General features: G+C 46.2%; 2 protein-coding genes and 1 long non-coding RNA gene across 4 annotated transcripts in view; all 3 read left to right on the forward strand.

Annotated features, from left to right (window-relative positions):
- The window catches only part of LOC309536786 (uncharacterized protein), a 44,925-nt gene extending 25,206 nt beyond the window's left edge, over window positions 1-19,719 (forward strand). The window contains exons 1-6 of one of the 2 annotated variants that reach the window (XM_082231100.1): window positions 8,238-8,290; window positions 10,472-10,966; window positions 11,899-11,980; window positions 14,367-14,449; window positions 14,775-14,901; window positions 17,653-19,719. In XM_082231100.1, coding sequence (XP_082087226.1) covers window positions 10,553-10,966; window positions 11,899-11,980; window positions 14,367-14,449; window positions 14,775-14,901; window positions 17,653-18,941 — 1,995 coding nt within the window. In that variant the 5' untranslated portion in view covers window positions 8,238-8,290; window positions 10,472-10,552 and the 3' untranslated portion in view covers window positions 18,942-19,719. Of the gene's footprint in view, window positions 1-8,237; window positions 8,291-10,471; window positions 10,967-11,898; window positions 11,981-14,366; window positions 14,450-14,774; window positions 14,902-17,652 lie in introns of those variants that run through there. The other variant, XM_082231101.1, reaches the window with a different exon arrangement.
- LOC309536762 (uncharacterized protein) lies at window positions 1-25,374 on the forward strand. The gene is made up of 2 exons (XM_082231043.1): window positions 1-3,483; window positions 23,583-25,374. The coding sequence occupies exon 1, from the start codon at window positions 339-341 to the stop codon at window positions 2,748-2,750; it is 2,412 nt and encodes an 803-aa protein (XP_082087169.1). The 5' UTR covers window positions 1-338; the 3' UTR covers window positions 2,751-3,483; window positions 23,583-25,374.
- LOC309537027 overlaps window positions 1-25,801 on the forward strand; it is a 52,730-nt gene that overhangs the window by 17,723 nt on the left and 9,206 nt on the right. The window lies entirely within an intron of this gene.

A 25,801-nucleotide genomic window follows, 5' to 3' on the forward strand; every position in this document is an offset into this window, starting at 1 on the left:
TTTAACAGCAAACTTTCCCGCCTTGGCCACCTTTTTCAATAAAAGCACATTTTATTTATGAAGATAGTACAGATGCATATTTAAATTTGAACAAAATGACATTACCAGGTTAAGCTGTACTTTTAAAAACCTGAGAGAGAAAACATCTAATATTCAACTTGATTTGTATACGAAACTAGACATTTTTACAGAACAAAAGGAATGTTATAACATCTAACTCGCTTCTGTTCTTCCCCTGTCCCAAGCATTAATTAGCATTGTTCCGTAATTTGGGACTGCACTTCTTCCCGAGACTCTAATCCGTTTGCCTCTTTGTTTCAGGTCGTGATGAATTGGAAATGAAGAACAAGGGAGACCACAAAGAAATCCACAGAGTGGTGGAGCCATATCAGGATTCAGACTGTGGAGAGGGCTTCAGTCAGAGCTCCCATTCCACTTCCCATCAAAGAAATCCCATTGAGAAGAAACCCTATCAGTGCTTGGAATGTGGAAAAAGCTTCACCTGGAAACAGAGTTTGGCTGCCCATCAAAGAATTCATACAAAAGAGAAACCCTATCACTGCTTGGAGTGTGGAAAGAGCTTCAGTCACAGTCACAATCTCACTTGCCATCGTAGAATTCATACAGGAGAGAAACCATATCACTGTGTGGAATGTGGAAAGAGCTTCAGACACAGCTCCCATCTCACTGCACATCAAAGAATTCATACAGGGGAAAAACCCTATCAGTGCTTGGAATGTGGAAAGAGCTTCAATCAGAGGGCTAAGCTCACTTCCCATCAAAGAATCCATACAGGGGAGAAACCCTATCAGTGCTTGGAATGTGGAAAGAGCTTCAATCAGAGGGCTAAGCTCACTTCTCATCAAAGAATCCATACAGGGGAGAAACCCTATCAGTGCTTGGAATGTGGAAAGAGCTTCAGTCAAAAAAGCAGTATCACTTCCCATCAAAGAATTCATACAGGGGAGAAACCCTATCAGTGTGTGGAATGTGGAAAGAGCTTCCGTAACAGCCGCAATCTCACTTCCCATCAAAGGATTCATACAGGGGAGAAACCATATCACTGCTTGGAATGTGGAAAGAGCTTCAGTCAAAACAGCAGTTTCACTTCCCATCGTGGAATTCATAAAGGGGAAAAACCCTATCAGTGCGTGGAATGTGGAAAGAGCTTCACTCAGAGTACCCATTTCACTTCCCATCAAAGAATTCATACAGGGGACGAACCCTATCAGTGTGTAGAATGTGGAAAGAGCTTCACCAGGAAAGAACATCTAACTGTTCATCAAAGAATTCATACAGGGGAGAAACCGTATCAGTGCTTGGAATGTGGAAAGAGCTTCACCTGGAAAAAAAGTCTAACTGTGCATCAGAGAAATCATACAGGGGAGAAACCGTATCAGTGCTTGGAATGTGGAAAGAGCTTCATTCGGAGTGCCGATCTCACTTCCCATCAGAGAAATCATACAGCGGAGAAACCGTATCAGTGCGTGGAATGTGGAAAGAGCTTCAGTCAAAAGAGCAGTTTCACTTCCCATCGTAGAATTCACACAAGAGAAAAACCCTATCAGTGCGTGGAATGTGGAAAGAGCTTCAGTCAGGGCTCCCATCTCACTTCCCATCAAAGGATTCATACAGGGGAGAAACCCTATCAGTGCGTGGAATGTGGAAAGACATTCACCTGGAAAATAAGCTTCACTTCCCATCAAAGAATTCATACGGGGGAAAACCCCTATCCGTGCATGGAATGTGGAAAGAGTTTCAATCACAGCTACGATCTCACTTCCCATCAAAGAATTCATACAGGGGAGAAACCCTTTAAGTGCTTGGAATGTGGAAAGAGCTTCACTTGGAAAATAAGTTTCACTTCCCATCAAAGGATTCATACAGGAGAAAACCCCTTTCAGTGCCTGGAATGTGGAAAGAGCTTCACCAGGAAAGAAAGTCTCACTGTCCATCAAAGAATTCATACAGGAGAAAACCCCTTTCAGTGCCTGGAATGTGGAAAGAGATTCACCAGGAAAGAAAGTCTCACTTCCCATCAAAGAATCCATACAGGGGAGAAACCATATCAGTGCGTGGAATGTGGAAAGAGCTTCAACTGGAAACTGCGTTTAGCTTCCCATAAAATAATCCATACAGGGGAAAAACCGTATCAGTGTGTGGAATGTGGAAAGAGATTCATTAACAGCGCCAATCTCACTTCGCATCAAAGAATTCATACAGGGGAGAAACCCTATCAGTGCTTGGAATGTGGAAAGAGCTTCACCTGGAAAATAAGTTTCACTTCCCATCAAAGGATTCATACAGGAGAAAACCCCTTTCAGTGCCTGGAATGTGGAAAGAGCTTCACCAGGAAAGAAAGTCTCACTGTCCATCAAAGAATTCATACAGGAGAAAACCCATTTCAGTGCCTGGAATGTGGAAAGAGCTTCACCAGGAAAGAAAGTCTCACTTCCCATCAAAGAATTCATACAGGAGAAAACCCATTTCAGTGCCTGGAATGTGGAAAGAGATTCATTAACAGCGCCAATCTCACTTCCCATCAAAGAATTCATACAGGGGAGAAACCCTATCAGTGCTTGGAATGTGGAAAGAGCTTCACCTGGAAAATAAGTTTCACTTCCCATCAAAGGATTCATACAGGAGAAAACCCCTTTCAGTGCCTGGAATGTGGAAAGAGCTTCACCAGGAAAGTAGGTCTCACTGCCCATCAAAAATTACACACAGTTGAGGAATCATATCAGTGTTAGGAATGTGGAAATCTCATTTCATCAAAGAATACATACAGGGGAGGAATCATATCAATGCGAAGAGTGTGATAGGAGGGATTTATGAAAGTCTAATTTTTAAAGTTCTCTAAAAAAATACAGTTGTAGCTCTTAAAAGGACTTAGAGCTGGCTGAAAACGCTAAAATCAAGACAGGCTTCGACAAGTTTGTTTCTCTTTGAAGGAAAATATTTCTTCTACTCTGAGCCACTTAAAGAGAATTGGATTCCTGCAAGACAACCACTCTTATCTGGACACCTAAATTGCTAGGTCCTCTTGGACACATTCTTTCTTTTTTCTGTTTTATGGTTCCTCTCTTAAAGTAATTATTTGCTTTATTTGTTTAACTCGAATCTTAATTTAAGAAATTGGATTTTATGTTAAACATCTTATGTGTTATTGGGTATCAGGCTGGAAGGAAGAGGGAGGGCTGGAAAACTGCAGGAAACAGGATCTCTTAGGAAAGAGTTATTCTGTGACCTTGACAAACTGAAAAGGTGCTGCTGGAAAATAGGCTGCTTTGAGAACAAGGGAGAGGGAGATTTTGAATATGGCAGTTCAAAAACAGTTAACACCAGGCCTGTGTTAAATTTGGAGAAGCTATTAGCCCGAATTGATAAAAATCATTAAATGGTGACAAATTTGACCACTAAAGTAGAGACACTGACAAACAAAACAGAAGCACTAGATATCTCCATGAAAGGAAGGGAGGAGAAGTCTGAAAAGCTGGAAGACCAAAAATGGAAATCAGAACAGGAGACGTAGGATTGATGTGGACGGTTTGCTTTTTTATAAAAAAAATTATTGGTTTTTCACAATTTATATAAACACAAACAATACACAATACAAACAAACAAACACATAAACAAACATGTATAATTTCAAATCCTTTTTTCTTAAACCTTACTTCACCGACTTCCCCATACCTCCCCTTTCTGCATCCCAATTTCCAAATTTGTTTCAGCAAATCCTCCCCCTTAAGTTTATCTAATTTTCCCTTGTTCTTTTCTTTTACTTAATCTTTTGCAGCTGTAATCCCCTTTTTTCTATAACCTCAACATTTTAGCACTCATTAATTTTACAATATTTCTTAAGATAAATTTTGAATTTCTTCCAATCTTCTTCCGCCGTCTCTTTCCCCTGGTCTCATTTCAGCCAGTCCCATATAGTCTATCACCTTGATCTGCCATTCTTCCAGAGTGGGTAGATCCTGTGTCTTCCAATACTTTGCGATGATAATTCTTGCTGCTGTAGTAGCATACATAAAAAAGTCCTATCTTTCTTTAACACCAATTGGCTGACAATGCCCAAGAGAAAGGCCTCTGGTTTCTTGGGAAACGTACATTTAAGTACCTTTTTCATTTCATTATTGTAGTGGTTGGGAGTTACTCGTGCGTAATCCTGCTCCGTTTGAGCATCGGATTGCCTGGTTAAACCCTCCGGACTGCGCAGCCCATCTTAGCGTGGCTGCCCTTAGTCACTCGTAGAATCTGTCTGTGGGCGTTTCTTAAAGCGTTGCCAACATAAGAGTTGTTTGACGCCCAATCGTTTCCGTCTCTCACTGCGCGGGAGTCTCCTGCGCAGGGTGGGCGTGGGCAGTGGGGTGCTTGGGCTCTCCTCGCTAACTTCCAATGAAGAGTCCTGGAGCCCCTGCACCTCCCTGTCCCGTTGCTCTCCCTGATCCCTGGCGTTACACTCATTCTCTTCCCCTTCTTCCCAGCTGAGTCTCCCTCTAGCGCTTGGACCTTCCCCTGCAGAATCAGAGACCCTCTCCTTCTCCCGTTCCTCTGATGGCAGTTCCCTGACAATTATATATCATTTCCCAGAAAGCCTTAATCTTTGGGCACGTCCACCAAAGGTGGTAAAAAGTACCTTCAGTTTCATTACATTTCCAACCTTTATTATCGGGCAAATGGTAGATTTTTGCAGGCTTGACTGGGGTCATGTACCACCTGTAAATCATTTTCATAATATTCTCTCTTAAGGCATTACATGCCGTAAATTTTATACCGGTGGTCCACAACTGTTCCCAGTCAGCAAACATAATATTATGACCAATGTCTTGTGCCCACTTAATCATGGCTGATTTAACAGTTTCATCTTGTGTATTCCATTTCAGCAACAAGTTATACATTCTTGACAAATTCTTAGTATTGGGTTCTAACAGTTCTGTTTCTAGTTTTGATTTCTCCACCTGGAAGCCAATTTTCCTGTCCTGTTTACACACCTCCATTATTTGATAATAATGGAGCCAATCTCGTACTTTAGGCTTCAATTTCTCATAACTCTGTAATTTCAGTTTATCACCCTCTTGTTCCAAAATTTCCCAGTATTTTGGCCATTTGGCCTCCATGTTAAGCTTTTTCACGGCTTTAGCCTCCATTGGCAACAACCACCTTGGGGTTTTATTTTCCAACAAATCTTTATATCTAATCCAAACATTATATAATGCTTTCCTGACAATATGATTTTTAAAAACTTTATGAGCTTTCACCTTGTCATACCATATATATGCATGCCATCCGAAAAATTATTAAACCCTTCCAAATCTAAGATGTCTGTGTTCTCAAGAAGTAGCCAGTCTTTCAACCAGCAGAAAGCTGCTGATTCATAGTACAGTTTTAAGTCCGGCAGGGCGAATCCCCCTCTTTCCTTTGCGTCAGTTAAAATCTTAAATTTTATTCTGGGTTTTTTGCCCTGCCAGACAAACTTTGAAATATCTTCTCTGCCACCTCTTGAAACAATCCATCTTGTCCACAATTTGCAATGTTTGGAATAAAAACAACATTCTAGGCAAAACATTCATCTTAATAACAGCAATTCGGCCTAACAAGGAAAGCTTCAAATTTGACCATATTTCTAGATCTTTTTTTACTTCTGTCCAGCATTTCTCATAATTGTCTTTCTTTAAATAAATTCACATTCTTGGATGTCATATTAATCCCCAAGTATTTCACCTTTGCCACAGTTAATCCTGTTTCATTCTGGAACCGCTCCCTTTCAGTAACTGTTAAGTTTTTCTCCAATACTTTAGTTTTTTGTTTGTTCAACTTAAATCCTGCAACTTGACCAAATTCTTGAATTAATTCTAAAACCCTTTTCGTACTAGTTTCTGGCTCTTGTAAAGTAAGTACCAAGTCATCTGCGAAGGCCCTCAATTTGTACTGTTTGGCTCCGACCTGTACCCCTTTAACCAGCTGGTCCCTTCTGATCATATTTAGCAAAACCTCCAGGACTGATATAAACAGCAATGGGGAAATTGGGCACCCCTGTCGTGTCCCTTTTTCTATCTTAAATTCTTCCGTAACCACATTATTTACAATTAACTTTGCCTTTTGTTCAGAATATATTGCACCCATACCATTCTCAAATCCTTGGCCTACCCCCATCCCATGTAGATTCTTCTTCATAAAACTCCAAGAAATGTTGTCAAAAGGTGACCGGCATAATTCAACGACTATGAATGCTAACCTTCTGGGCACTGCGGGAACCTAGAGGGGAGGGGGGTTATGTACTAAGCTTGGATTCTTGAACAAAAGGCAAGTAGGATCCTAGAATGCAACAACTGATTGGCCTGCAGGAAAAGACCAATCAGGCTCCAGGAGGGAAGCAGAATTAGCCAATCAGACGAGACTAATTGTGTAAATAATGTATACAAAAGCCTGAGGTTTGGGGGCAATTAAATCACTGTTTTACAAGCGGCAATAAAGAGCATGAAATCACTACAGGACTCCTGAGTAGATTTCAGAGAATCTAATGCATCTTTGGTTGGGATTGTCCAGGAAGCAGATTGGAGATGGTTGCCAGTCAAAGGGTAGTTTAAGACACAGGGGGGGGGGGAGAGCTCCTTGTGAAAGGGGGGGGCAGTTTTGGGAGACATTCCAGCCGTGGCATTGGCAGCCAGATGAGGAATCCTGGAAGAGGACACTCCAGCCTCATCTAGTCCAACCCCTGCGATTCAGGAACCCCGGTTCTTAGTCCCGCCAGCTCCCTAGAACTGGGCAACTCAGATGCCTGGAGCCACGCCCCGTTGTAGAGCAGCCTTGGGTCGCCTCTGGAGCTGGCTGGACCTTTTGGACGGCTGTTTCCATCCCCCCTGCCTTCTGCTGGCAGGCCCGGTTGGGAGTTGTAGTCCAAAGCCCATTGAGGGGGGCTGGTCCTGGAGGTGGTTTTCAAGTTGGAACTATGTTTTGACCCTTGGCCAAAAGGAGATGCCACAAAGTGTGTGTGTGTGAGGGGGGGGGTGTCTTTTCAGTGCCAGGATACAAGGTGCTCTCTTGACCTGGGAGCCCAATCCCTCTCCCCCACCCCTAGAAAAGGGGGTCTTCCCCTCATCCTCTCCTTGCAGGACCCCCTTTTCCTTCCTCTTTGCTCAGGGAGTCGGAGCCAACTCTCTCTCAAGGGACCCTGGAGCCAAACCCTTGCAGAGTTTTACTTCTCAAGCAAAGGGGGGGGGGAGGAATACATTCTTGTCTTGTTGCACTTGAGATGTACAGAAATCTCTTCTCCTGCTGTGATGGGCTTCCTTGTCCCCCTGCCACTGAAAAAGCCCATTTAACTGCCTCTTTGCCGATTGTTACGTTTAATTACTTTTCCTAAGGTAAAGATGTTACGCTGCATCTTTGAGACACTGCACAGTGCTGCTTTTTCTCTTCTGGGTTTGAATAAAACTTCATCTGTGGACTTTTTGTGTGGTCCTTCCCTGCTGCTTGATATACAAGGGGCGCTGAGTGATTTCCTTGCCCGTGGCATTTCCAGCCCCCTTTTTTCTCCAGGTGCCAGAGACAGGGTTCTCCCCCGCAGCCCCAGGCAGAGAGGGGCTCCTCCTCCGGGACACGGGTTCCCCCTTCCCACGCACACGCGCCCAGTGCTCCTTCCCGGACCCTCCCAGGAGCCCCCAAGAGAGACACCCCCGGGTCCCCCATCTGCCCCCCCCCTGGAAGGCTCCCCGCTCCCCCGCCCCTGCGCAGCCCCAGGCAGAGAGACGGGCTCCTCCTCCCGGACACGGGTTCCCCCTTCACACGCACACGCGCCCAGTCCCGGGTTCTGGGTCCTGCTTCTTCTCTGCCCCCCCCCCTTGGAGCAGCCCTGCGCCTGCGCGACGCCGGGAGAGAGAAGGGTTAAGGGGCGCCGAGCTGGCTTCCTAGAGAGGACCGGAAAGGAAGGCGGGCCGCTCCTCCCCCTCTGACGTCCCTTCCGGCCTCGCCTTCGCCGGCCACTGGGCTCGGGTGGGTCTCCTCTCGGGGGAAGCCTGGGGAACTCCCCGCCCCGCGACGAGCAGCCCTGCGCCTGCGCTGCTTCTCTGCCCCCCCCCTTGGAGCAGCCCTGCGCCTGCGCGACGCCGGGAGAGAGAAGGGTTAAGGAAGGGGCGCCGAGCTGGCTTCCTAGAGAGGACAGGGAAGGAAGGAAGGCGGGCCGCTCCTCCTCCTCCCCCTCCTCTCTGACGTCCCTTCCGGCCTCTCCTTCGCCGGCCGGGCTCCTCTCGGGGGAAGCCTGCGGAACTCCCTGCCCCGCGGCGCTGAGGTAAAATCACGGCCTTTCCTCTTCCTCCTGCCCCGGACCAGGCCCGGGAGGGGGAGGGGGCGGAAGAGGGAGGGAGGAGCCTTGCCGGGGACCCGCCCCCCGCCCCTCCCCCGAGCCCCGGACAGGGAGGGAGGAGGGAGGGGTGGGGGGGCCCGGAAGGGAGGGTCTCTGGGCCCCGCCTTCCCGGGAGTTTCCAGGCCCGAGGGGGAGCTGGACGGGGGGGGGTCTCCTTCGCCAACTCCGCTTCCGGGGGGGAGGGGCTCCCTTTCTTCTGTCGCCCCTTATCTTCCTTTCTGGCAAGAGATGTTGCTCAGGTCTGGAAGGAGAGGGGCGAAGGGGGGCATCCAGGACCCCCCCCCCATATCTCTTTATGCAGGATGAAATCCAGGAATCTGAAGAAGCGCCCAAGCAGAAAGGAGGGTCACGTCCTCCTTCGCTTCCCTTGGCATCTGGCAATAACCTTAATTTTAGCTTGGCATTTTCCCTGCCATAAAAAATGAGAGAAATATTTCTGCCTCCCCCATCTGGACATAGGCTCTGATTTCAGCACATGATTATTTTGAAACACCATAAATTGGTATTTGTCACAGGAACACACAAATATTTTGTTTTCCGTTTGAACCCCTGTTTCCTCCCCCAAAACCTTCTGGTCTTCTCCTCTCATATTCTTTGATAACCTTTTCCTTTTCTGGTGATTAATTTAAAGCCTGCTAACATATCAGATGCCACACAGATGGAGCCTGTGTGTGTGTCTGTGTGTGTGTGTGTGTGCGCGCGTGTTGTTTCCTCTTGTTTTTTGAAAAACTTTTTATTGGGTTTTATAAAGAAGGATCATAGGTATAATAAAGAATAGAATTAAATAAAGCAAGTCTTCTCATGCCATTTGTATGTCACAAAAGCAGCATAATAAATTTGCGACATCAGGTTCATTGTCAGTGGTCAGCGTATGACTTTTGGGTTAATGAATTGGTTTGAACGCGACCAAAAATAAAGGGGAAACAGAACAGAGTGAAGAGAGAGCATTCCCCATGGCAAAGCCCTTGTGGTTGTGCTTCGATTAAGGGTGAGTCATGGGCCTTTCTCCTCTTCCATTGCCAACTAAACAATATAAAGTGTTGGTCTGTTGATGAACTTAGGCCCAGAAATGAACTGGCAACCAGTGCAGGTATTTAAAACAGGAACTACATGTATGCCAAAGGATTTTCGTGGGTCTTCAGTGAGGAGGGGTAGATGCCACCTGTCAGGCTTCAGGGAATCCCATCCCCCCCCCCAGTGGCCAGCCAAGAAGTAGACAGCAAGAAGAGTTCCTGCCGAGTCCTTTATTCAATATTTACAGAGAGAGACTTTGAACAGCGCCTCTTCATTGCAGTAATGGCGTTGTTCTGAGTAAAGTCCCACCCCTCTGTCTCTCCTCTTCTACGTCATCCCTGCGTCGGCTGATCTGTGCTTCCTGTTCTCCTACTCTCAATGCACGCTGGGTCCTGGGAGAAGGAGGGTCAGGAATGCTTTCTGAAGACACAGAGTCTGTCAACTGTCTCTCCCCTGGTGCTGCTGCTTCCTCCTGCTGCTCCTCTCCCAATATTTCCCAGCTTCTCCCCTCTGCAGCCTCTGAACTATGACCTTCTGCAAACCACTGTTGTAAATTTATACTGTCCTCCTCTTCTCGGGAAGGTTCAGGAGGAGGGAAGGGGGTCTCCAGCATTCCTCTTGGGTTCAGTCCCGGACACCACCTGGAGCCTGTTGGAGAAAAGGTGGGATAGAAATGCCATTAGTAAAAGAGGGAACCCAGTTGAGAACCCAACCGCTGCATTTGGGGCCAGTTTCCAAGGCGTCTTCCAGGGCAGTTCCACCCAGAGGGCCTTGCCACCGTCCCCTCGGATCCAGAGCAGGAAGTCCCATGGCCACATCCTGTCTGTGCCAAAGGGACGGTGGCTGGAGCTAGACATGGGCCCTGCTGCTCACCAAGCCACCCAAGCAGATATGGCTGGGTTGGGGCGAAGCTCTGGACTATGAAGTGGGGTTGGGAGGGACCCCCACTATTGCCTTCGCTCCAGATTACACTCACTTGTCATTCACAGTTATGACTTCTTCCTCCTCCTCTCCCCATGCTTCCTCAGGGAACATTCTTCTTCTCTTGGCTGTGCTTTGATCTTACAATAGAAGGATGTGTTTGATTCATAGGATTTGCTGCACCTTGCATTAGAACTTGGCAGAGGACCAAGGGACTCCTTCCGATCTCTTGGAGATTTCCGGAGAGCCTAGATGGATGAGCAAGACTCAGCTGGCCCTGAAGCAGGAAGAGGCCATGCCATGGAAACGGGGAACAGTGGGGAATTCTGGGAAAACTCTGTGAAGAAGGAACTGGGTGAGGAGGACACCCCTTGCTCAGAGGTGCAGAGCCAGCAGCTCAGGCAGTTCTGCTGCCAGGAGGCCAAAGGACCCCGAGAAGTTTGCAGCCAACTCTACCACCTTTGCCATCAATGGCTGAAGCCAGAAAGGCACACGAAAGCTGAGATGCTGGACCTGGTGATCTTGGAGCAGTTCCTGGCTGTCCTTCCTCTGGAGATGGAGATCTGGGTGAGGGAATGCGGAGCGGAGACCAGTTCCCAGGCGGTGGCCCTGGCCGAAGGTTTCCTCCTGAGTCAGGCAGAGGAGAGGAAGCAGGCAGAGCAGCAGGTGAGAGAGACTTTCCTCTGGATCTCCCAAGGGGCTCCAAAGAGGAGGGAGAGTATTCCCAAATCATTTCCTAATGGCCCATCCTTTTTTGGACAGATTATTATTATTATTATTATTATTATTATTATTATTTATGACACTCATGTGGCTGGGTACCTTCCAGCACATCTATAGTGGTGACTCGCAAGACGAAATTAATTCGTTCCGCGAGTTTTGTCGTCTTATGATTTTTTTCGTCGTGCGAAGCATGGTGTCGGGAAAGTTTTGGAAAAGCTTCAAAAATCACCAAAGTCTTTAAAAACCTCAAAAAAGGCTACCACACCATGTTCTATGAGTTGCTCCTCGAAGTCAAGTCACAACTGTATTAACAGTGTTAAGAAAAAGGAAACAAACTTGCAAGACGTTTCCATCTTGCGAAGCAGCTCAAAAAACAAAAAACCCTTTCGTCTAGCGAGTTTTTTGTCTTGCGAGGCATTCGTCTTGCGAGGTACCACTGTAAAAACATAATAAGATATCAGATGTCTTCTAAAAGTTATGCATTTTCTTATCTCCTTCTCACCTGATGGGAGGGCATTCCCCAGGGTGGGGGCCACTGTGGAGAAGGTCTTCTGCCTGCTTCCCTGTAACTTCACTTATCACAGTGAGGGAATCAGCATAAGACCCTCGGAACTGGACCTCAGTTCATGGAGATGCTCCTTTGGGTATAGTGGGCCTTTGAGGCCAACACTTTGAATTGTGCTGGGAAACGTTCTGGGAGCCAGTGAAGATCCTTGAGGACCAATGTTTCATGGTCCTGGCAGCCAACCCCAGACACCAGTCTAGCAGAAGCAGGAAGCAGCTTTCACATCTGTCCCCCGAAAGCGCTTGCCTCTGCCATTCCTTCTCTAACCCTTCTCCCCATTCTCTGTTTTGAATCCTTGTTGCTCTTTCAGAGGAAGGATCTTTTGGCAGAAATGGGTCTTGATTCTTCTGAGGCAGAGAAGACTCCGTTGGATGCCAGAGTGAGGCCTCTGGGTAAGGAGGAAGGAGTGTTTTCTCCCCCGTTTTGTCACATTCTCTTGGTTTCGAAACTATGAGTTCTTTACATCTTTTGGGGGAAGATACCTGGAGCCCAGAGCTCGGGGGGGAGATGTATTTTTGCACAACTATTATATGAAATGGGTACAAATGAGTCCAAATGTACTCAGGTGGGAAGACTTTTACTGCAGCTGGTTCAATTCCACAGTTTATTATCTCTTCCAGCAATGCCTGTACATTAGTCCAAATTGAGCTCTGAGTGACAGGAGAACCTCTGCTTCTTAATGGCAGCGAAGGAGGGTTTTCAGCAGGTGAAGGGCTTTTGCACTCAGCGCCTCCCTGCCTCCCGCAATCCATGCTGGAGCCTGGTACCAAGACGAACTGGGAGTGAAGCCCGTTCCCCCCTGTCCCTGGGGGAAACTTGCAAGGAGAATTACCCTCAGTCATCCTTGTTTTTCCTTCTCCAACGATCTCCCGCTGCCTCCATTAAAGCAGAGCGGAACCAGAGACTTCCGGGTTAGCGCCATCGCCGAATGGCGGACTCCCTCCGAGCTCCGGAGGGAGTCGGCTCGGCAGGGGTCGGGTCCTACCGCGCCGGCAACGCGGGGACCCTTAAAAACCACGGGAACGGATCCCGTGGACATGGTGACTCGGCTGGCACCGTTATCGCCCTCCCGGCTCGTGAAGGAGCCTTTTTAAAGGCTACGGATCGGGCGCCGGGGAGTGGCGTGGTGCTTTGAGTCCTCCGCTTCCCCTGCCGGGCGCAGCCGCATGCCATCCGGCGGAGAGCGCTGGCTTCTTCCAAAGGAAATTCGGACAATTAACAACAACCCGTGAGTAATTGGGCAACCGGGTATAAAAGGAGGAAAAAATAAATTTTTTTCCGGATCTGGCACGAGCGGGAGGGGATCCAAAAAGGAAGTCAGTCCCCTCCCTGATTGTAAACATGCTAAAACAAGGACTGAGAAACCAAGATCGATTTAGAAGTTTATTGATGACAAAAATTACTAACTCCATGATGTGAATTATAAGAACTGTGCTGGAGGAGAAGAGTCGAGGGTGAGAGGAAAAAGGCAACCCCCCCCTGGGAACCGGGGCGATTCGGAGAACCTGGCGAAGAGAGATGGAGAATTTGACAGCTGTCAAAGGAGCTGTCAAAGCTGGAAAATATAAAGAGGACTTTGCTACAAGTTTTTTGCTGGTTAATTTTGTTACAATTTGATATAAATATGGATATAAACTGTCGGGAAAAAGAAACAACAATTTGACTTTTGGACTAGAGGATACAAAGTTATTGCAATCCCCCTAGAGGGGTTTCGGGACATTACAAGTGTCGTATGTGGAAAACTACTCTGGGATGTGCATAGGTCTTATCTCCTGGGAAAGCTGCAGAACTGAAATATTATTTTGTCTACAGAGGTGACCATAATACAATAGAATCTTCTATTGAAGCAAGAAAGGAACTGGACGTAAGTCTTTGTCCCTGAATAACAAACCTCTGTAGAGACACTAAGTTTTGAAACAAGAATGTTTTGACAGCTGAACAAGACAGAAACCTGAGAAAACAAGAAATAAAAGAGTGAATGACTAAATACGACACGGAAAGAACAACGGGAGGAGCAACAAAAGATTAAGGAAAATTAAAGGCCTCTATTAGACTGGATTTATGAAGTTAAATATTATTAAAACAACCAAATCTGAAGAAACCGGCAAGATGGACTGAGAAAAATTTGGCTGTGGACTTAAGATCTCCAGGCCGACAACATATAGACAAATGGACATGGGGAATCAAAACCGGGGAAGGGAGGGGGAATCCTAGAATCCAAAGGCTTTGTAACCAATTTTTTTGAACTTTTCTATATATTCTATCTTATATCCTTTATAACTTTGATCCTATATGTTTTCGTTTTTTCTTTTTTTAGAAAGGGGGAACTCGTGGAAGGAATGAGAGCTGATCTTGGGGGGAAAATTTTGTTTTATTATAAGACGAGGAGTGATGTTAAGATTGTGTAAATTTAAATTGGTTTATGAGTAAAATATATTAGGCTTAAATTTGGGGATGAGAACTTGTGGAACCAACTTAGGGAAAGGGGAATACAGTCGGGAGGGGAAGGAGGAAGTCCCAGAAAGAAGGCTATGAAAAGAAGGGTCTAAACTAGTCTCTCTTTTTCTTTTTCTTCTTTATCTTTTTTATCTTTTCTATTCTGTTATTATTGGAAATTTTAATAAATATGATTATAAAAAAAAAAATAAAATAAAGCAGAGCGGAACCGGAAGCTAGCAGGGGAGACTTGGACAAGCCCCATCTGTACTGAGAGATGCACTGTTTCACCTCTGAGAGAAGCAGGCGCTCACGCTTTCCACTTACCTTGTTCTCTCCCAGGTGACGGAATGATGCCACCAAGACCTGCTCCTTCATCTTTCCATGGTGGTGGAGGGGAGGCAGCAGCTGTGGACCCAGATCAGGTAGGGGGAAGGAGCCTTGTGGGGAAGGACTGCTTGGATGCAGACTGGCTGGACACAGTTGGATGCAGAGGAATGGTGGGAGGAGCCAGAGAAGAGGGAGCCGACTGGGAGGAGGAGGAGGAGGAGGAGGAGGGGTCTGAAGCTGGAGAGGGAAGAGGGCTCAGGGAGCAGAGGGAGTCTGTGGCAGAGAGCAGCCCAGACTCCGAGGCAGAAGCTGCAGCAGGAGAGAGGGATGAGGAAGGCAGACAGGGGTCTGGCCGCTGTAGAAAACAACAGAGCCAAGTGAATGTTCTCTAAGAGGACAGCCTTTTTCCTGTTCTGTTAGGGTCCAGTGTGCTTTGAAGATGTGGCTGTCCATTTCACAGACGAGGAGTGGGCGTTGCTGGATCCTGACCAGAGAGCTCTCCATAAGGAAGTCATGGAGGAGAATCGTGGGATCTTGGACTCTCTCGGTAAGGCTCCCTATTGGATCATCCTATCTGTTTTGTAATTCAAGACATCTCTCTATGTGACGAACCTCTGATATTTCGATGGGGCTCAACAGCGCCACCCACAGCACCTGGGATGTTAACACTCCCACAGCAAACCTTGGATAGATGGCTATTGATTGTTTTCCCTGTGCATATTCTTTCTCCAGTTCTGCCGTTTAAAACCACAATCAGGCTGTCTGAACTGCCCAGGCCTTCTTAAATGTAGGCTTCAGAGTGATTTGAGGTGTTGAAGTAGCTTCAGTCAAGTTTCCTGCTTTTGTTCTTGCTTCTGTCTCTCTCTGGTTGACCAAAGAGTCGCTTGGCATTGGAGATGGCACAGATTCCACGACTGAACCAAACAAACTCCATCCCAAAACAGAGCCAGACTTTTTGAATCTCAGGCAGTGAACCCTGTAGTAACAATAATGATAATTTTATTATTTTTACGCTGCCCATCTGACTTGGCAGCTGCTACACACCTTTATTCATTATACAAAAAGTGTTTTTCAGCACATAGAAGTGACGCGCCGCGTAAATTAATAATGCAGAGTTTTAAAGAATAAGAGCTTTACTGAGTTAAAATAAACTTTTTCATAAGTAAAAGTAGCACCTGAAGAATTTGGAGCAAATGATTCAGCAAAGAAAACACAGCCCAGAATAACTAAGGAGATAGTACAAGAATACTTGGCTAGTTTAGATGTATTCAAGTCTCCAGGGCCAGATGAACTGCATCCAAGAGTATTAAAAGAACTGGCAGATGTGATCTCAGAACCACTGGCAGTCATCTTTGAGAATTCCTGGAGAACAGGCGAAGTCCCGGCAGACTGGAGCAGGGCAAATGTTGTCCCTATTTTCAAAAAGGAGAAAAGAGAGGACCCAAATAATTACCGCCCAGTCAGTCTGACATCAATACCAGGGAAGATTCTGGAGCACATCATTAAGCAAACAGTCTGTGAGCACCTAGAAAGGAATGCTGTGATCACCAATAGTCAGCATGGATTTCTGAAAAATAAGCCATGTCAGACTAACCTGATCTCATTTTTTGACAGAATTACAAGCCTGGTAGATGAAGGGAACGCAGTGGATGTAGCCTACCTTGATTTCAGCAAGGCATTTGACAAGGTGCCCCATGATATTCTTGTAAAGAAGCTGGTAAAATGCGGTCTTGACTATGCTACCACTCAGTGGATTTGTAACTGGCGGACTGACCGAACCCAAAGGGTGCTCATCAATGGTTCCTCTTCATCCTGGAGAAGAGTGACTAGTGGGGTGCCACAGGGTTCTGTCTTGGGCCCGGTCTTATTCAACATCTTTATCAATGACTTGGATGATGGACTCAAGGGCATCCTGATCAAATTTGCAGATGACACCAAACTGGGAGGGGTGGCTAACACCCCAGAGGACAAGATCACACTTCAAAACGACCTTGACAGATTAGAAAACTGGGCCCAAACAAACAAGATGAATTTTAACAGGGAGAAATGTAAAGTATTGCACTTGGGCAAAAAAAATGAGAGGCACAAATACAAGATGGGGGACACCTGGCTTGAGAGCAGTACATGTGAAAAGGATCTAGGAGTCTTGGTTGACCACAAACTTGACATGAGCCAACAGTGTGACGCGGCAGCTAAAAAAGCCAATGCAATTCTGGGCTGCATCAATAGGAGTATAGCATCTAGATCAAGGGAAGAAATAGTGCCACTGTATTCTGCTCTGGTCAGACCTCACCTGGAGTACTGTGTCCAGTTCTGGGCACCACAATTCAAGAAGGACACTGACAAACTGGAACGTGTCCAGAGGAGGGCAACCAAAATGGTCAAAGGCCTGGAAACGATGCCTTATAAGGAACAGCTAAGGGAGCTGGGCATGTTTAGCCTGGAGAAGAGGAGGTTAAGGGGTGATATGATAGCCATGTTCCAATATATAAAAGGATGTCACATAGAGGAGGGAGAAAGGTTGTTTTCTGCTGCTCCAGAGAAGCGGACACGGAGCAATGGATCCAAACTACAAGAAAGAAGATTCCACCTAAACATTAGGAAGAACTTCCTGACAGTAAGAGCTGTTTGACAGTGGCATTTGCTGCCAAGGAGTGTGGTGGAGTCTCCTTCTTTGGAGGTCTTTAAGCAGAGGCTTGACAACCATATGTCAGGAGTGCTCTGATGGTGTTTCCTGCTTGGCAGGGGGTTGGACTCGATGGCCCTTGTGGTCTCTTCCAACTCTATGATTCTATGATTCTATAAACAACATGGTTCCAAACAGGTTGACTGAGATTCCATACTGACTCTGCTCACAACTGAGGCAGACTGACTCTGACTGAAATCTTTCAGAGAACACACAGAGAAATTGGCTGCTAAGTCACATGTCAGAGTGACTCAACAGTTAGCAGTTAGGCCTGAATAACTTTAGTAGGCCCAAATGATTGTGCAGTCCCAGAACTTCCCAGCCTGCTTTGCTGCTTCTGCTCTCATGTGTCTTTGTCACATGACAAGAAGTTCACGTTTGCCATTTTTATTCCCCTGCTCTTACATCGCCCACCACAAGGCACCTGACTATGACCAAGTCAGTCCAGAGTCAATGTTCCCAAATATTTCTCCAGCTCTTAAAATTTGTTTAGATTTACTACTGCATACTGAACAACTTAGCAGTTCTTCCCCTGTCCCAAGCATTAATTAGCAGTGTTCCGTAATTTGGGACTGCACTTCTTCCCGAGACTCTAATCCGTTTGCCTCTTAGTTTCAGGTGCGGATGAATTGGAAATGAAGAACAAGGGAGACCACAATGAAATCCACACAGTGAAGGAGCCATATCAGGATTCAGACTGTGGAGAGGGCTTCAGTCAGAGCTCCCATTCCGCTTCCCATCGAAGAAATCCACTTGAGAAGAAACCCTATCAGTGCTTGGAATGTGGGAAGAGCTTCACCTGGAAACAGAGTTTCACTGCCCATCAAAGAATTCATACAAAAGAGAAACCCTATCACTGCTTGGAGTGTGGAAAGAGCTTCTGTCACAGCCACAATCTCACTACCCATCGTAGAATTCATACAGGAGAGAAACCATATCACTGCGTGGAATGTGGAAAGAGCTTCAATCACAGCTCCCATCTCACTGCACATCAAAGAATTCATACAGGGGAGAAACCATATCACTGCTTAGAGTGTGGAAAGAGCTTCAATCAGAGGGCTAAGCTCACTTTCCATCAAAGGATTCATACAGGGGAGAAACCGTATCAGTGCTTGGAATGTGGAAAGAGCTTCAGTGAGAGGGCCAAGCTCACTTCCCATCAAAGGATTCATACAGGGGAGAAACCCTATCAGTGCTTGGAATGTGGAAAGAGCTTCACTCGGAGTGCCAATCTCACTTCCCATCAAATGATCCATACAGGGGACAAACCCTATCAGTGTGTGGAATGTGGAAAGAGCTTCACTAGGAAAGAAAGTCTAACTGTTCACCAAAGAAATCATAAAGGGGAGAAACCGTATCAGTGCTTGGAATGTGGAAAGAGCTTCAGTCAAAAAAGCAGTTTCACTTCCCATCAAAGAATTCATACAGGGGAGAAACCCTATCAGTGCTTGGAATGTGGAAAGAGCTTCCGTAACAGCCGCAATCTCACTTCCCATCAAAGGATTCATACAGGGGAAAACCCCTATCAGTGCCTGGAATGTGGAAAGAGCTTCACCAGGAAAGAAAGTCTAACTGTCCATCAGAGAAATCATAAAGGGGAGAAACCGCATCAGTGCCTGCAATGTGGAAAGAGCTTCACCAGGAAAGAAAGTCTAACTGTCCATCAGAGAAATCATAAAGGGGAGAAACCGTATCAGTGCTTGGAATGTGGAAAGAGCTTCGTTAGAAAGCACAGTTTCACTTCCCATCAAAGAATTCATACAAAAGAGAAATCCTATCAGTGCTTGGTGTGTGGAAAGAGCTTCAGTCACAGCTATACTCTCACTTCCCATCGTAGAATTCATACAGGGGAAAAACCTATCAGTGCGTGGAATGTGGAAAGAGCTTCACCAGGAAAGTAGGTCTCGCTGCCCATCAAAAATTACACACAGTCGAGGAATCCTATCAGTGTTAGGAATGTGGAAAGAGCTTCAAAAAGGAAATCTCATTTCATCAAAGAATACAAACAGGGGAGGAATCATATCAATGCCAAGAGTGTGATCGGAGGGATTTATGAAAGTCTCGTTTTTAAAGTTCTCTTAAAAAATACAGTTGTAGCTCTTAAAAGGACTTTAAAAAAAATATTTATTAAAAGTTTAAAGATTACAGAAAAAGGAAAGAGAGAAAAAATAAACAATACAAATCAATACATTACTAAACATAAAAAAGAAACAACAAAAGACACAGTACATCAAAGCAAAAGCAAAAACAATTAAAAACACACCCAATATTTCCATATCTTTGTCTTTCATTAACTTGTTTCATCGACCTCCTCACACCTCCCTTTTTTGTGTTCTAATTATTAATTATTTCAGCAAATCCTTTCCATCTTTCACTATTTTCTGTCATATAATTGTCATAATTTATTTTAACCTTATCTTACCATTAATACCCTGAAACTTATTTGTACTTAACTCCTTATAACATTTCTACTAAAGCCATGTAATTTCATTCCAACATTTTTCTAACACTCATTAATTTTACAATGTTTCTATAAATAAATTTTAAACTTTTTTCCAATCTTCTTCCACTGTCTCTTTTCCCTGGTCTCGGATTCTGCCAGTCCTTTCTATCAATTCCATATGGTCCATCAACCTGGTTATCTTCTGTCCGGGGCTCTTAACTCTTTTCCATGTCCCTTCTGCAGATCTTCTTCATATTTATACATGCACTTTATCTTCTGCTGATCTTATTCTTAATTTCCTTCCTTTGACACTGAGAAGTAGATCTCGGGGAAGCTCCAACCTAACAATGTCTTTATTCCTTCTCGTCAGGTCAGCCCATTCTCCATAGTCAAAACTAGAGTCCAAAAGATATTTCAGGACGTGTTTCAACTGGCTTTCTCTGAATTCAATCATAGAAGGCAACAGCTTATATTCATCAAATTGTCTCTGTAAGACTGGGGCTCTCTCCACTTGTATTACTTGAGGTTCTGCAACAACTTTCTCCCTCGTCTTCTCCACAACTTGCCATGTCGAAGTGGATTCCTGAATAGATTCCTGAGTAGTTTCTGTATAGACATTCACTTCTTGTCCCAAATCAGTCATTTTTTGTCCCAAATTGTCAATTTTAATAGTCATCACATCCATCTTCTCATGAAGCTGTTCCAATAAAACATTTATCTTGCAAAATGCAATCACTAAGGCTTCTTCTGTAGACATTCTTGTCCAAGGTCAAACTCTAGTTCTCACACACTTTAATCTCTGCAGCTGGAAAATTCCCCAGCTCCACTCCTGCAACAGTTTCAAAAGCTCTCTCTAGAGGAAACAATTTCTATTTGTATCCGTCCTTTTATTTATTTATTTTAAAATAATATTTATTACTTTTATAGATTACAAAAAGGGAAGAGAAAAACAGAAAAAAGACAAAGGAGGAAAGCAAAAAGGAGGGGGGGATACAGTACAGTATATAAACAATGCAAAACACAACCTAAACTCAAAACTAAACCCATTAAGCTAAACTAAACAAACCCCACTCCCTAACCTTAACCCTAAATAAAACAAAACAAAAACAATTTAAAAACATACATCATCCCTTTTCCATACTCTATCTTTCATTCCCTTGTTTCCTTGACCTGCTCTCACCTCCCTTTTTGTATTCCACTTCTATTAATTGTTTCAGCAAATCCTTTCCATCTTTCTCCATTTTCTATCATATTGTAAATAACATATTTTGAAACCTTATTTTCCATTAAAACTAAAATACTTATTGTCAGGGGTTCAGGAGCAGAGGCGAGGGCAAGGGAGGAAACAGAGAGCGAGGGGGAGGAGGCAGAAGAAAAGATGAGTGATGACGACGACCCGAGATCTCCGAGTCTTTCCAGTGAATCAGAAGATTCACAGGAAGGAGCGCCAGTGGCCAGAGCAAGGGGGGAGCTTAGGGGGACACCCCAGGAAGAAGGGTCCAGAGGGGGCTCAGAGAGCAGCAGTTGGAAATCGGGGCCAGCATCACCAACAGAACGCAGTGGAGAGGAAGGGCGCCAGGTACCGAGCTCTGGCAGCTCGCAGCAGGAGGGAGGGCATGAGTCAGGAGTGGCCACACCTCCATCGGAGAGCGAAGCAACGGTCAGGCGGAGAGTGGAAGGTTGGGCGCGCGCGCCAAGTTCAAATACACAGGAAGGTGGCGCAGTAAGCAGCCCGGAAAGGGAGCCAGGTCCTAAAGCCCAGCGCAAGGAGACAGAAGGGTCCGGGGGGTCAGCGTCAGAAGCGTCCCGAAAGGAAGAGACCACAGGGGGCAGAGGGACCCAGAGAAGAACGGTCAGGCGGAAAAGGTGGAGTAAGGCTAGGGTACTTAGCTGGTGTACAGGGGGCGGAGACTCAGACGGAGCTTCGCCGGTCTAACCCATAAGACGTAGAGCTGCACGCAGCAGCTTGAGAATGGAAACTGTAACTCAATAAAGACTTTTACAAAGTGACCGCTGGCTAGCGTGATCCTCTGTGAGCTAGGATCTGGAAGCAGCTCTTACACTTATATATGCTTAACTCCTTATAACATTTCTGCTAAGCCCATAAAAAAATCATTCCACCATTTTTCTATCACTCATTAGTTTTACCATATGTCTATATATAAACTTTAAATTTTCCAATCTTCTTCCACCATCTCCTCTCCCTGGTTTCGGATTCTGCCAGTCCTTTCTGTCAACTCCATAAAGTCCATCAACCTGGTGATCTTATGTCTGAGGCTCTTAAGTCTTTTCCAAGTCCCTTCTGCAGGTCTTCTTCATTTTCTTTAATGCTAAAGAGCAAATCTCGGGGAAACTCCAACCTGTCAATCCTTTTCTTCCTTCTGAACTGATCAGCCAAATTTCCATAGTTGAGGCTACAGTCCATAAAGTATTTCAGGGCATATTTCAAGATTCCTCCAAATCCAAAGGCCCCCAAAACTTCAATCTCCTCCAGGCCCGAGTCCATGTCCCAAAAGTCAGTTAATCCCTGCATAGAGGACTCTTTCCAACTTTCCTTCTTTAATCCCAGCTGGGATCCATTTCTCAAAGTCTGACTTTTCCTAGATTCAATTATAAAAGGTCTCAACTTATAGTCCTCAATTTGCTTCTGTAAAGCCACGGATCCCGTTTGTATTACTTTATGTTCAACAACAGCAGCTTTCTCCTTCTCCTCCACCATTTGTCCTGCCAAAATGGATTCCTGTACCAAGTCCTGAATTATTTCTGTGTTGGTGTTCGCTTTTTGACTCAAATTAGTCACTTTCTGCTCCAAATTATCAACTTTAAAAGTCATGTCATCCATCTTCTTGTGAAGCTGTCCCAGCGAACAGCTTATCTTACATAAAACAGTCACAATGGCCTCTTCTGTCAACATTTTTAAATGGTCCAAGGTCCATCTCTGGTTCTCAGAATCCTTATCTGCAGCTGGAAATCCCCCAGTTACACTCCTGTAACAGTTTCAACAGCTCCCTCTAGAGGGAAACAGTCTCCACTTGTATCAGTTCTTTCAGGCATAACTCAAGCATTAAAGATAGTTTCAATTTTCAGTTACTTTTCCTCTTTTTTAAACACAGAGGAGGACAATGGAAACAGTATCTTACTCTTATTTAGCTAGCTGTCAAATCCGTTCTGTCAATGCACTCTCTCCAAACGTCATCTGGCAGCCCGTTCCCAGGTTCAGAGCAGTGGTAATTTGATTTTTCACTCTCTCCTGGAGGCTCACTAGGTCCAAAATTTCCCCCTCTTCTCCTGCTTCCAAGGGGGGTTTTGTATTTTAAACCGATGGAAATTTAATCCTTTGCCAAAAGCTTTCAAAGGCTTTAACTTGTAACGTCTTTGCTTCAGTCTATTTACAAAAATGGAAAGCGGACTTCCTGTTTATGACCTTCCCGCTTCAGTGCCAAATTAAGGTATTTAAAAGTCCAATTTTCCATTCTACTCCCGGGTAGTTGTTTAAAATCCAATTGTCCACAGGAAAAAGTCAGCGCTCTCTGGCAACAGCAATGTGGCTTCACTCCGTGAAAGAAGCAGTCGATTCAAAGCACCGTGCCACTCACCCCACGTCGCTCCGGATCCCCAAAACGGTTTCCCTGCTAGTAGGGGAGGCGCAAAAGGTGCCAGCCGAATCCCAGGTTCATAAGCTTCTCCCACTTGTGATTTCAATGGGTCTCCACCTTCGCCATGGCGGTTAGACCGTGTTTTTCACGGAGCAAGTTCCTCCCGAACGGGAGCTCCGCCATAGCCAGAGGCGCCAACCCGGAAGTCCCTGTATCCGTCCTTTTAAACGCAGTAATTATTTGGTTTATTTGTTTTAATTCGAATCTTAATTTGAAAAATTGGATTTTATGTTAGACAGTTTATGTGTGTTGGGTATCAAGCTAGAAGGAAGAGGGACAGCAGGAAAAATGCAGGAAACAGGATCTGACTAAAGAGATCAAGGAAAATTTGGAGAAGCTATTAGCCCAAATTGATAGAAATGGTGACAAATTTGACCACTAAAGCTGAGACAGTGACAAAGAAAACAGAAGCACTAGATATCTCCATGAAAGGAAGGGAGGAGGTGTGAAAAGCTGGAAAAGAAGACAAAAAAATGGAAATCAGAACAGGAGACGCTTAGGATTGATGTGGACGGTTTGGGTGGGAGATAAGAGGCAATTGCGGGCGCTTTGGCGGTTCTTGAGATGAGACAGAAAGCCCAGCCTCTGAGACGGAGAGGAGGGAGGAGAGCAGGATTTTAGCAAAGGTTTGAGCGGAGTGGCTGGGAGTGGAAGAGGGATTCATGGAAGAGGCGCCACCCTCCCCACAGCCGGGGTGGGGGTGGCTTTTGGGTAGAAAACCAGTGTGAATAAATCCCCCCAGTGCCACCCCCTGGCCGGTCTTCCTGTCTCCCTCTCCCTGTGCCCCCACTCTGCCCCAATCAAAGTCCCAGCCAGCAGCTGCCCCCCAAGCCTTCCTCCGCCCATCCTGGGGCCTCAAGGCATGCGGGCAAGATTTGGTGGGGGGCCAGGCTGGGCTCAGAGGTCTGCTTTCCTCTCCTTGCACTGGGAAGCTTGTCTACTAACTAATGGATAAAGGGTTGTTTGGAAGACTAGGCCATCTCTACCCCCCACCCTGTTTTGAAATAAAGCCTATTTAAGAATCAGGGACACGGAGGATGGAGAAGGTTATGTACTAAGCTTGGATCCTAGAACAATAGGCAAGAAGGATCCTAGAATGCAACAACTGATTGGCTTGCAGGAAAAGACCAATCAGGCTCCAGGAGGGAAGCAGAATCAGCCAATCAGACGGGACTAATTGTGTAAATAATGTAGATAAAAGCCTGAGGTTTTGGGGGCAATTAAATTACTGTTTTACAAGCTGCAATAAAGAGCATGAAATCACTACAGGACTCCTGAGTAGATTTCAGAGAATCTAATGCATCTTTGGTTGGGATTGTCCAGCAAGGAGATTGGAGATGGTTGCCAGTCAAAGGGTAGTTTAAGACACGGGGGGGGGAGCTCCTTGTGAAAGGGGGGGCAGTTTTGGGAGACATTCCAGCCGTGGCATTGGCAGCCAGATGAGGAATCCTGGAAGAGGACACTCCAGGCTCATCTAGTCCAACCCCTGCAATTCAGGAACCCCGGTTCTTAGTCCCGCCAGCTCCCTTGAACTGGGCAACTCGGATGCCTGGAGCAGCGCCCCGTTGGAGAGCAGCCTTGGGTCGCCTCTGGAGCTGGCTGGACCTTTTGGGCGGCTGTTTCCATCCCCCCTGCCTTCTGCTGGCAGGCCCAGTTGGGAGTTGTAGTGCAAAACCCATTGAGGGGGGCTGGTCCTGGAGGTGGTTTTCAAGTTGGAACTATGTTTTGACCCTTTGCCAAAAGGAGATGCCACAAAGTGTGTGTGAGAGGGGGGGGGGTGTCTTTTCAGTGCCAGGATACAAGGTGCTCTCTTGACCTGGGAGCCCAATCCCTCTCCCCCACCCCTAGAAAAGGGGGTCTTCCCCATATCCTCTCCTTGCAGGACCCCCTTTTCCTTCCTCTTTGCTCAGAGAGTCGGAACCAACTCTCTCTCAAGGGACCCTGGAGCCAAACCCTTGCAGAGTTTTACTTCTCAAGCAAAGGGGGGGGGGGAGGAATACATTCTTGTTGCTCTTGAGATGCACAGAAATCTCTTCTCCTGATTTTTAGCACCGCAGGCCTGCTGTGATGGGCTTCCTTGTCCCCCTTGCAACTGAAAGTCCATTTAACTGCCTCTTTGCCGATTGTTACGTTTAATTACTTTTCCTAAGGTAAAGATGTTACGCTGCATCTTTGAGACACTGCCCTTAGTGCTGCTTTTTCTCTTCTGGGTTTGAATAAAACTTCATCTGTGGACTTTTTGTGTGGTCCTTCCCTGCTGCTTGATATACAAGGGGCGCTGAGTGATTTCGTTGTCCGTGGCATTTCCAGCCCCCCTTTTTCTCCAGGTGCCAGAGACATGGTTCTCCCCCGCAGCCCCAGGCAGAGAGGGGCTCCTCCTCCGGGACACGGGTTCCCCCTTCCCACGCACACGCGCCCAGTGCTCCTTCTTCCCGGGCCCCCCCAGGACCCCCTCTTGCTGGGACACGGCTCTGCCTCGCAGCCCCCCAAGAGAGACGCCCCGGGTCCCCCATCTGGCCCCCCAGGACCCCCTCTCCCCCGCCTAGACGCCCCTTCGCAGCCCCAGGCAGAGAGAGGGGCTCCTCCTCCGGGACACGGGTTCCCCCTTCCCACGCACACGCGCCCAGGCCGGCACCCTGCCAGGCCCCCCCGGACCCCCTCT

This window comes from Podarcis vaucheri, assembly GCF_965113315.1.
Source record: "Podarcis vaucheri genome assembly, chromosome: 7".
Classification (NCBI taxonomy): Eukaryota; Metazoa; Chordata; class Lepidosauria; order Squamata; family Lacertidae; genus Podarcis; species Podarcis vaucheri.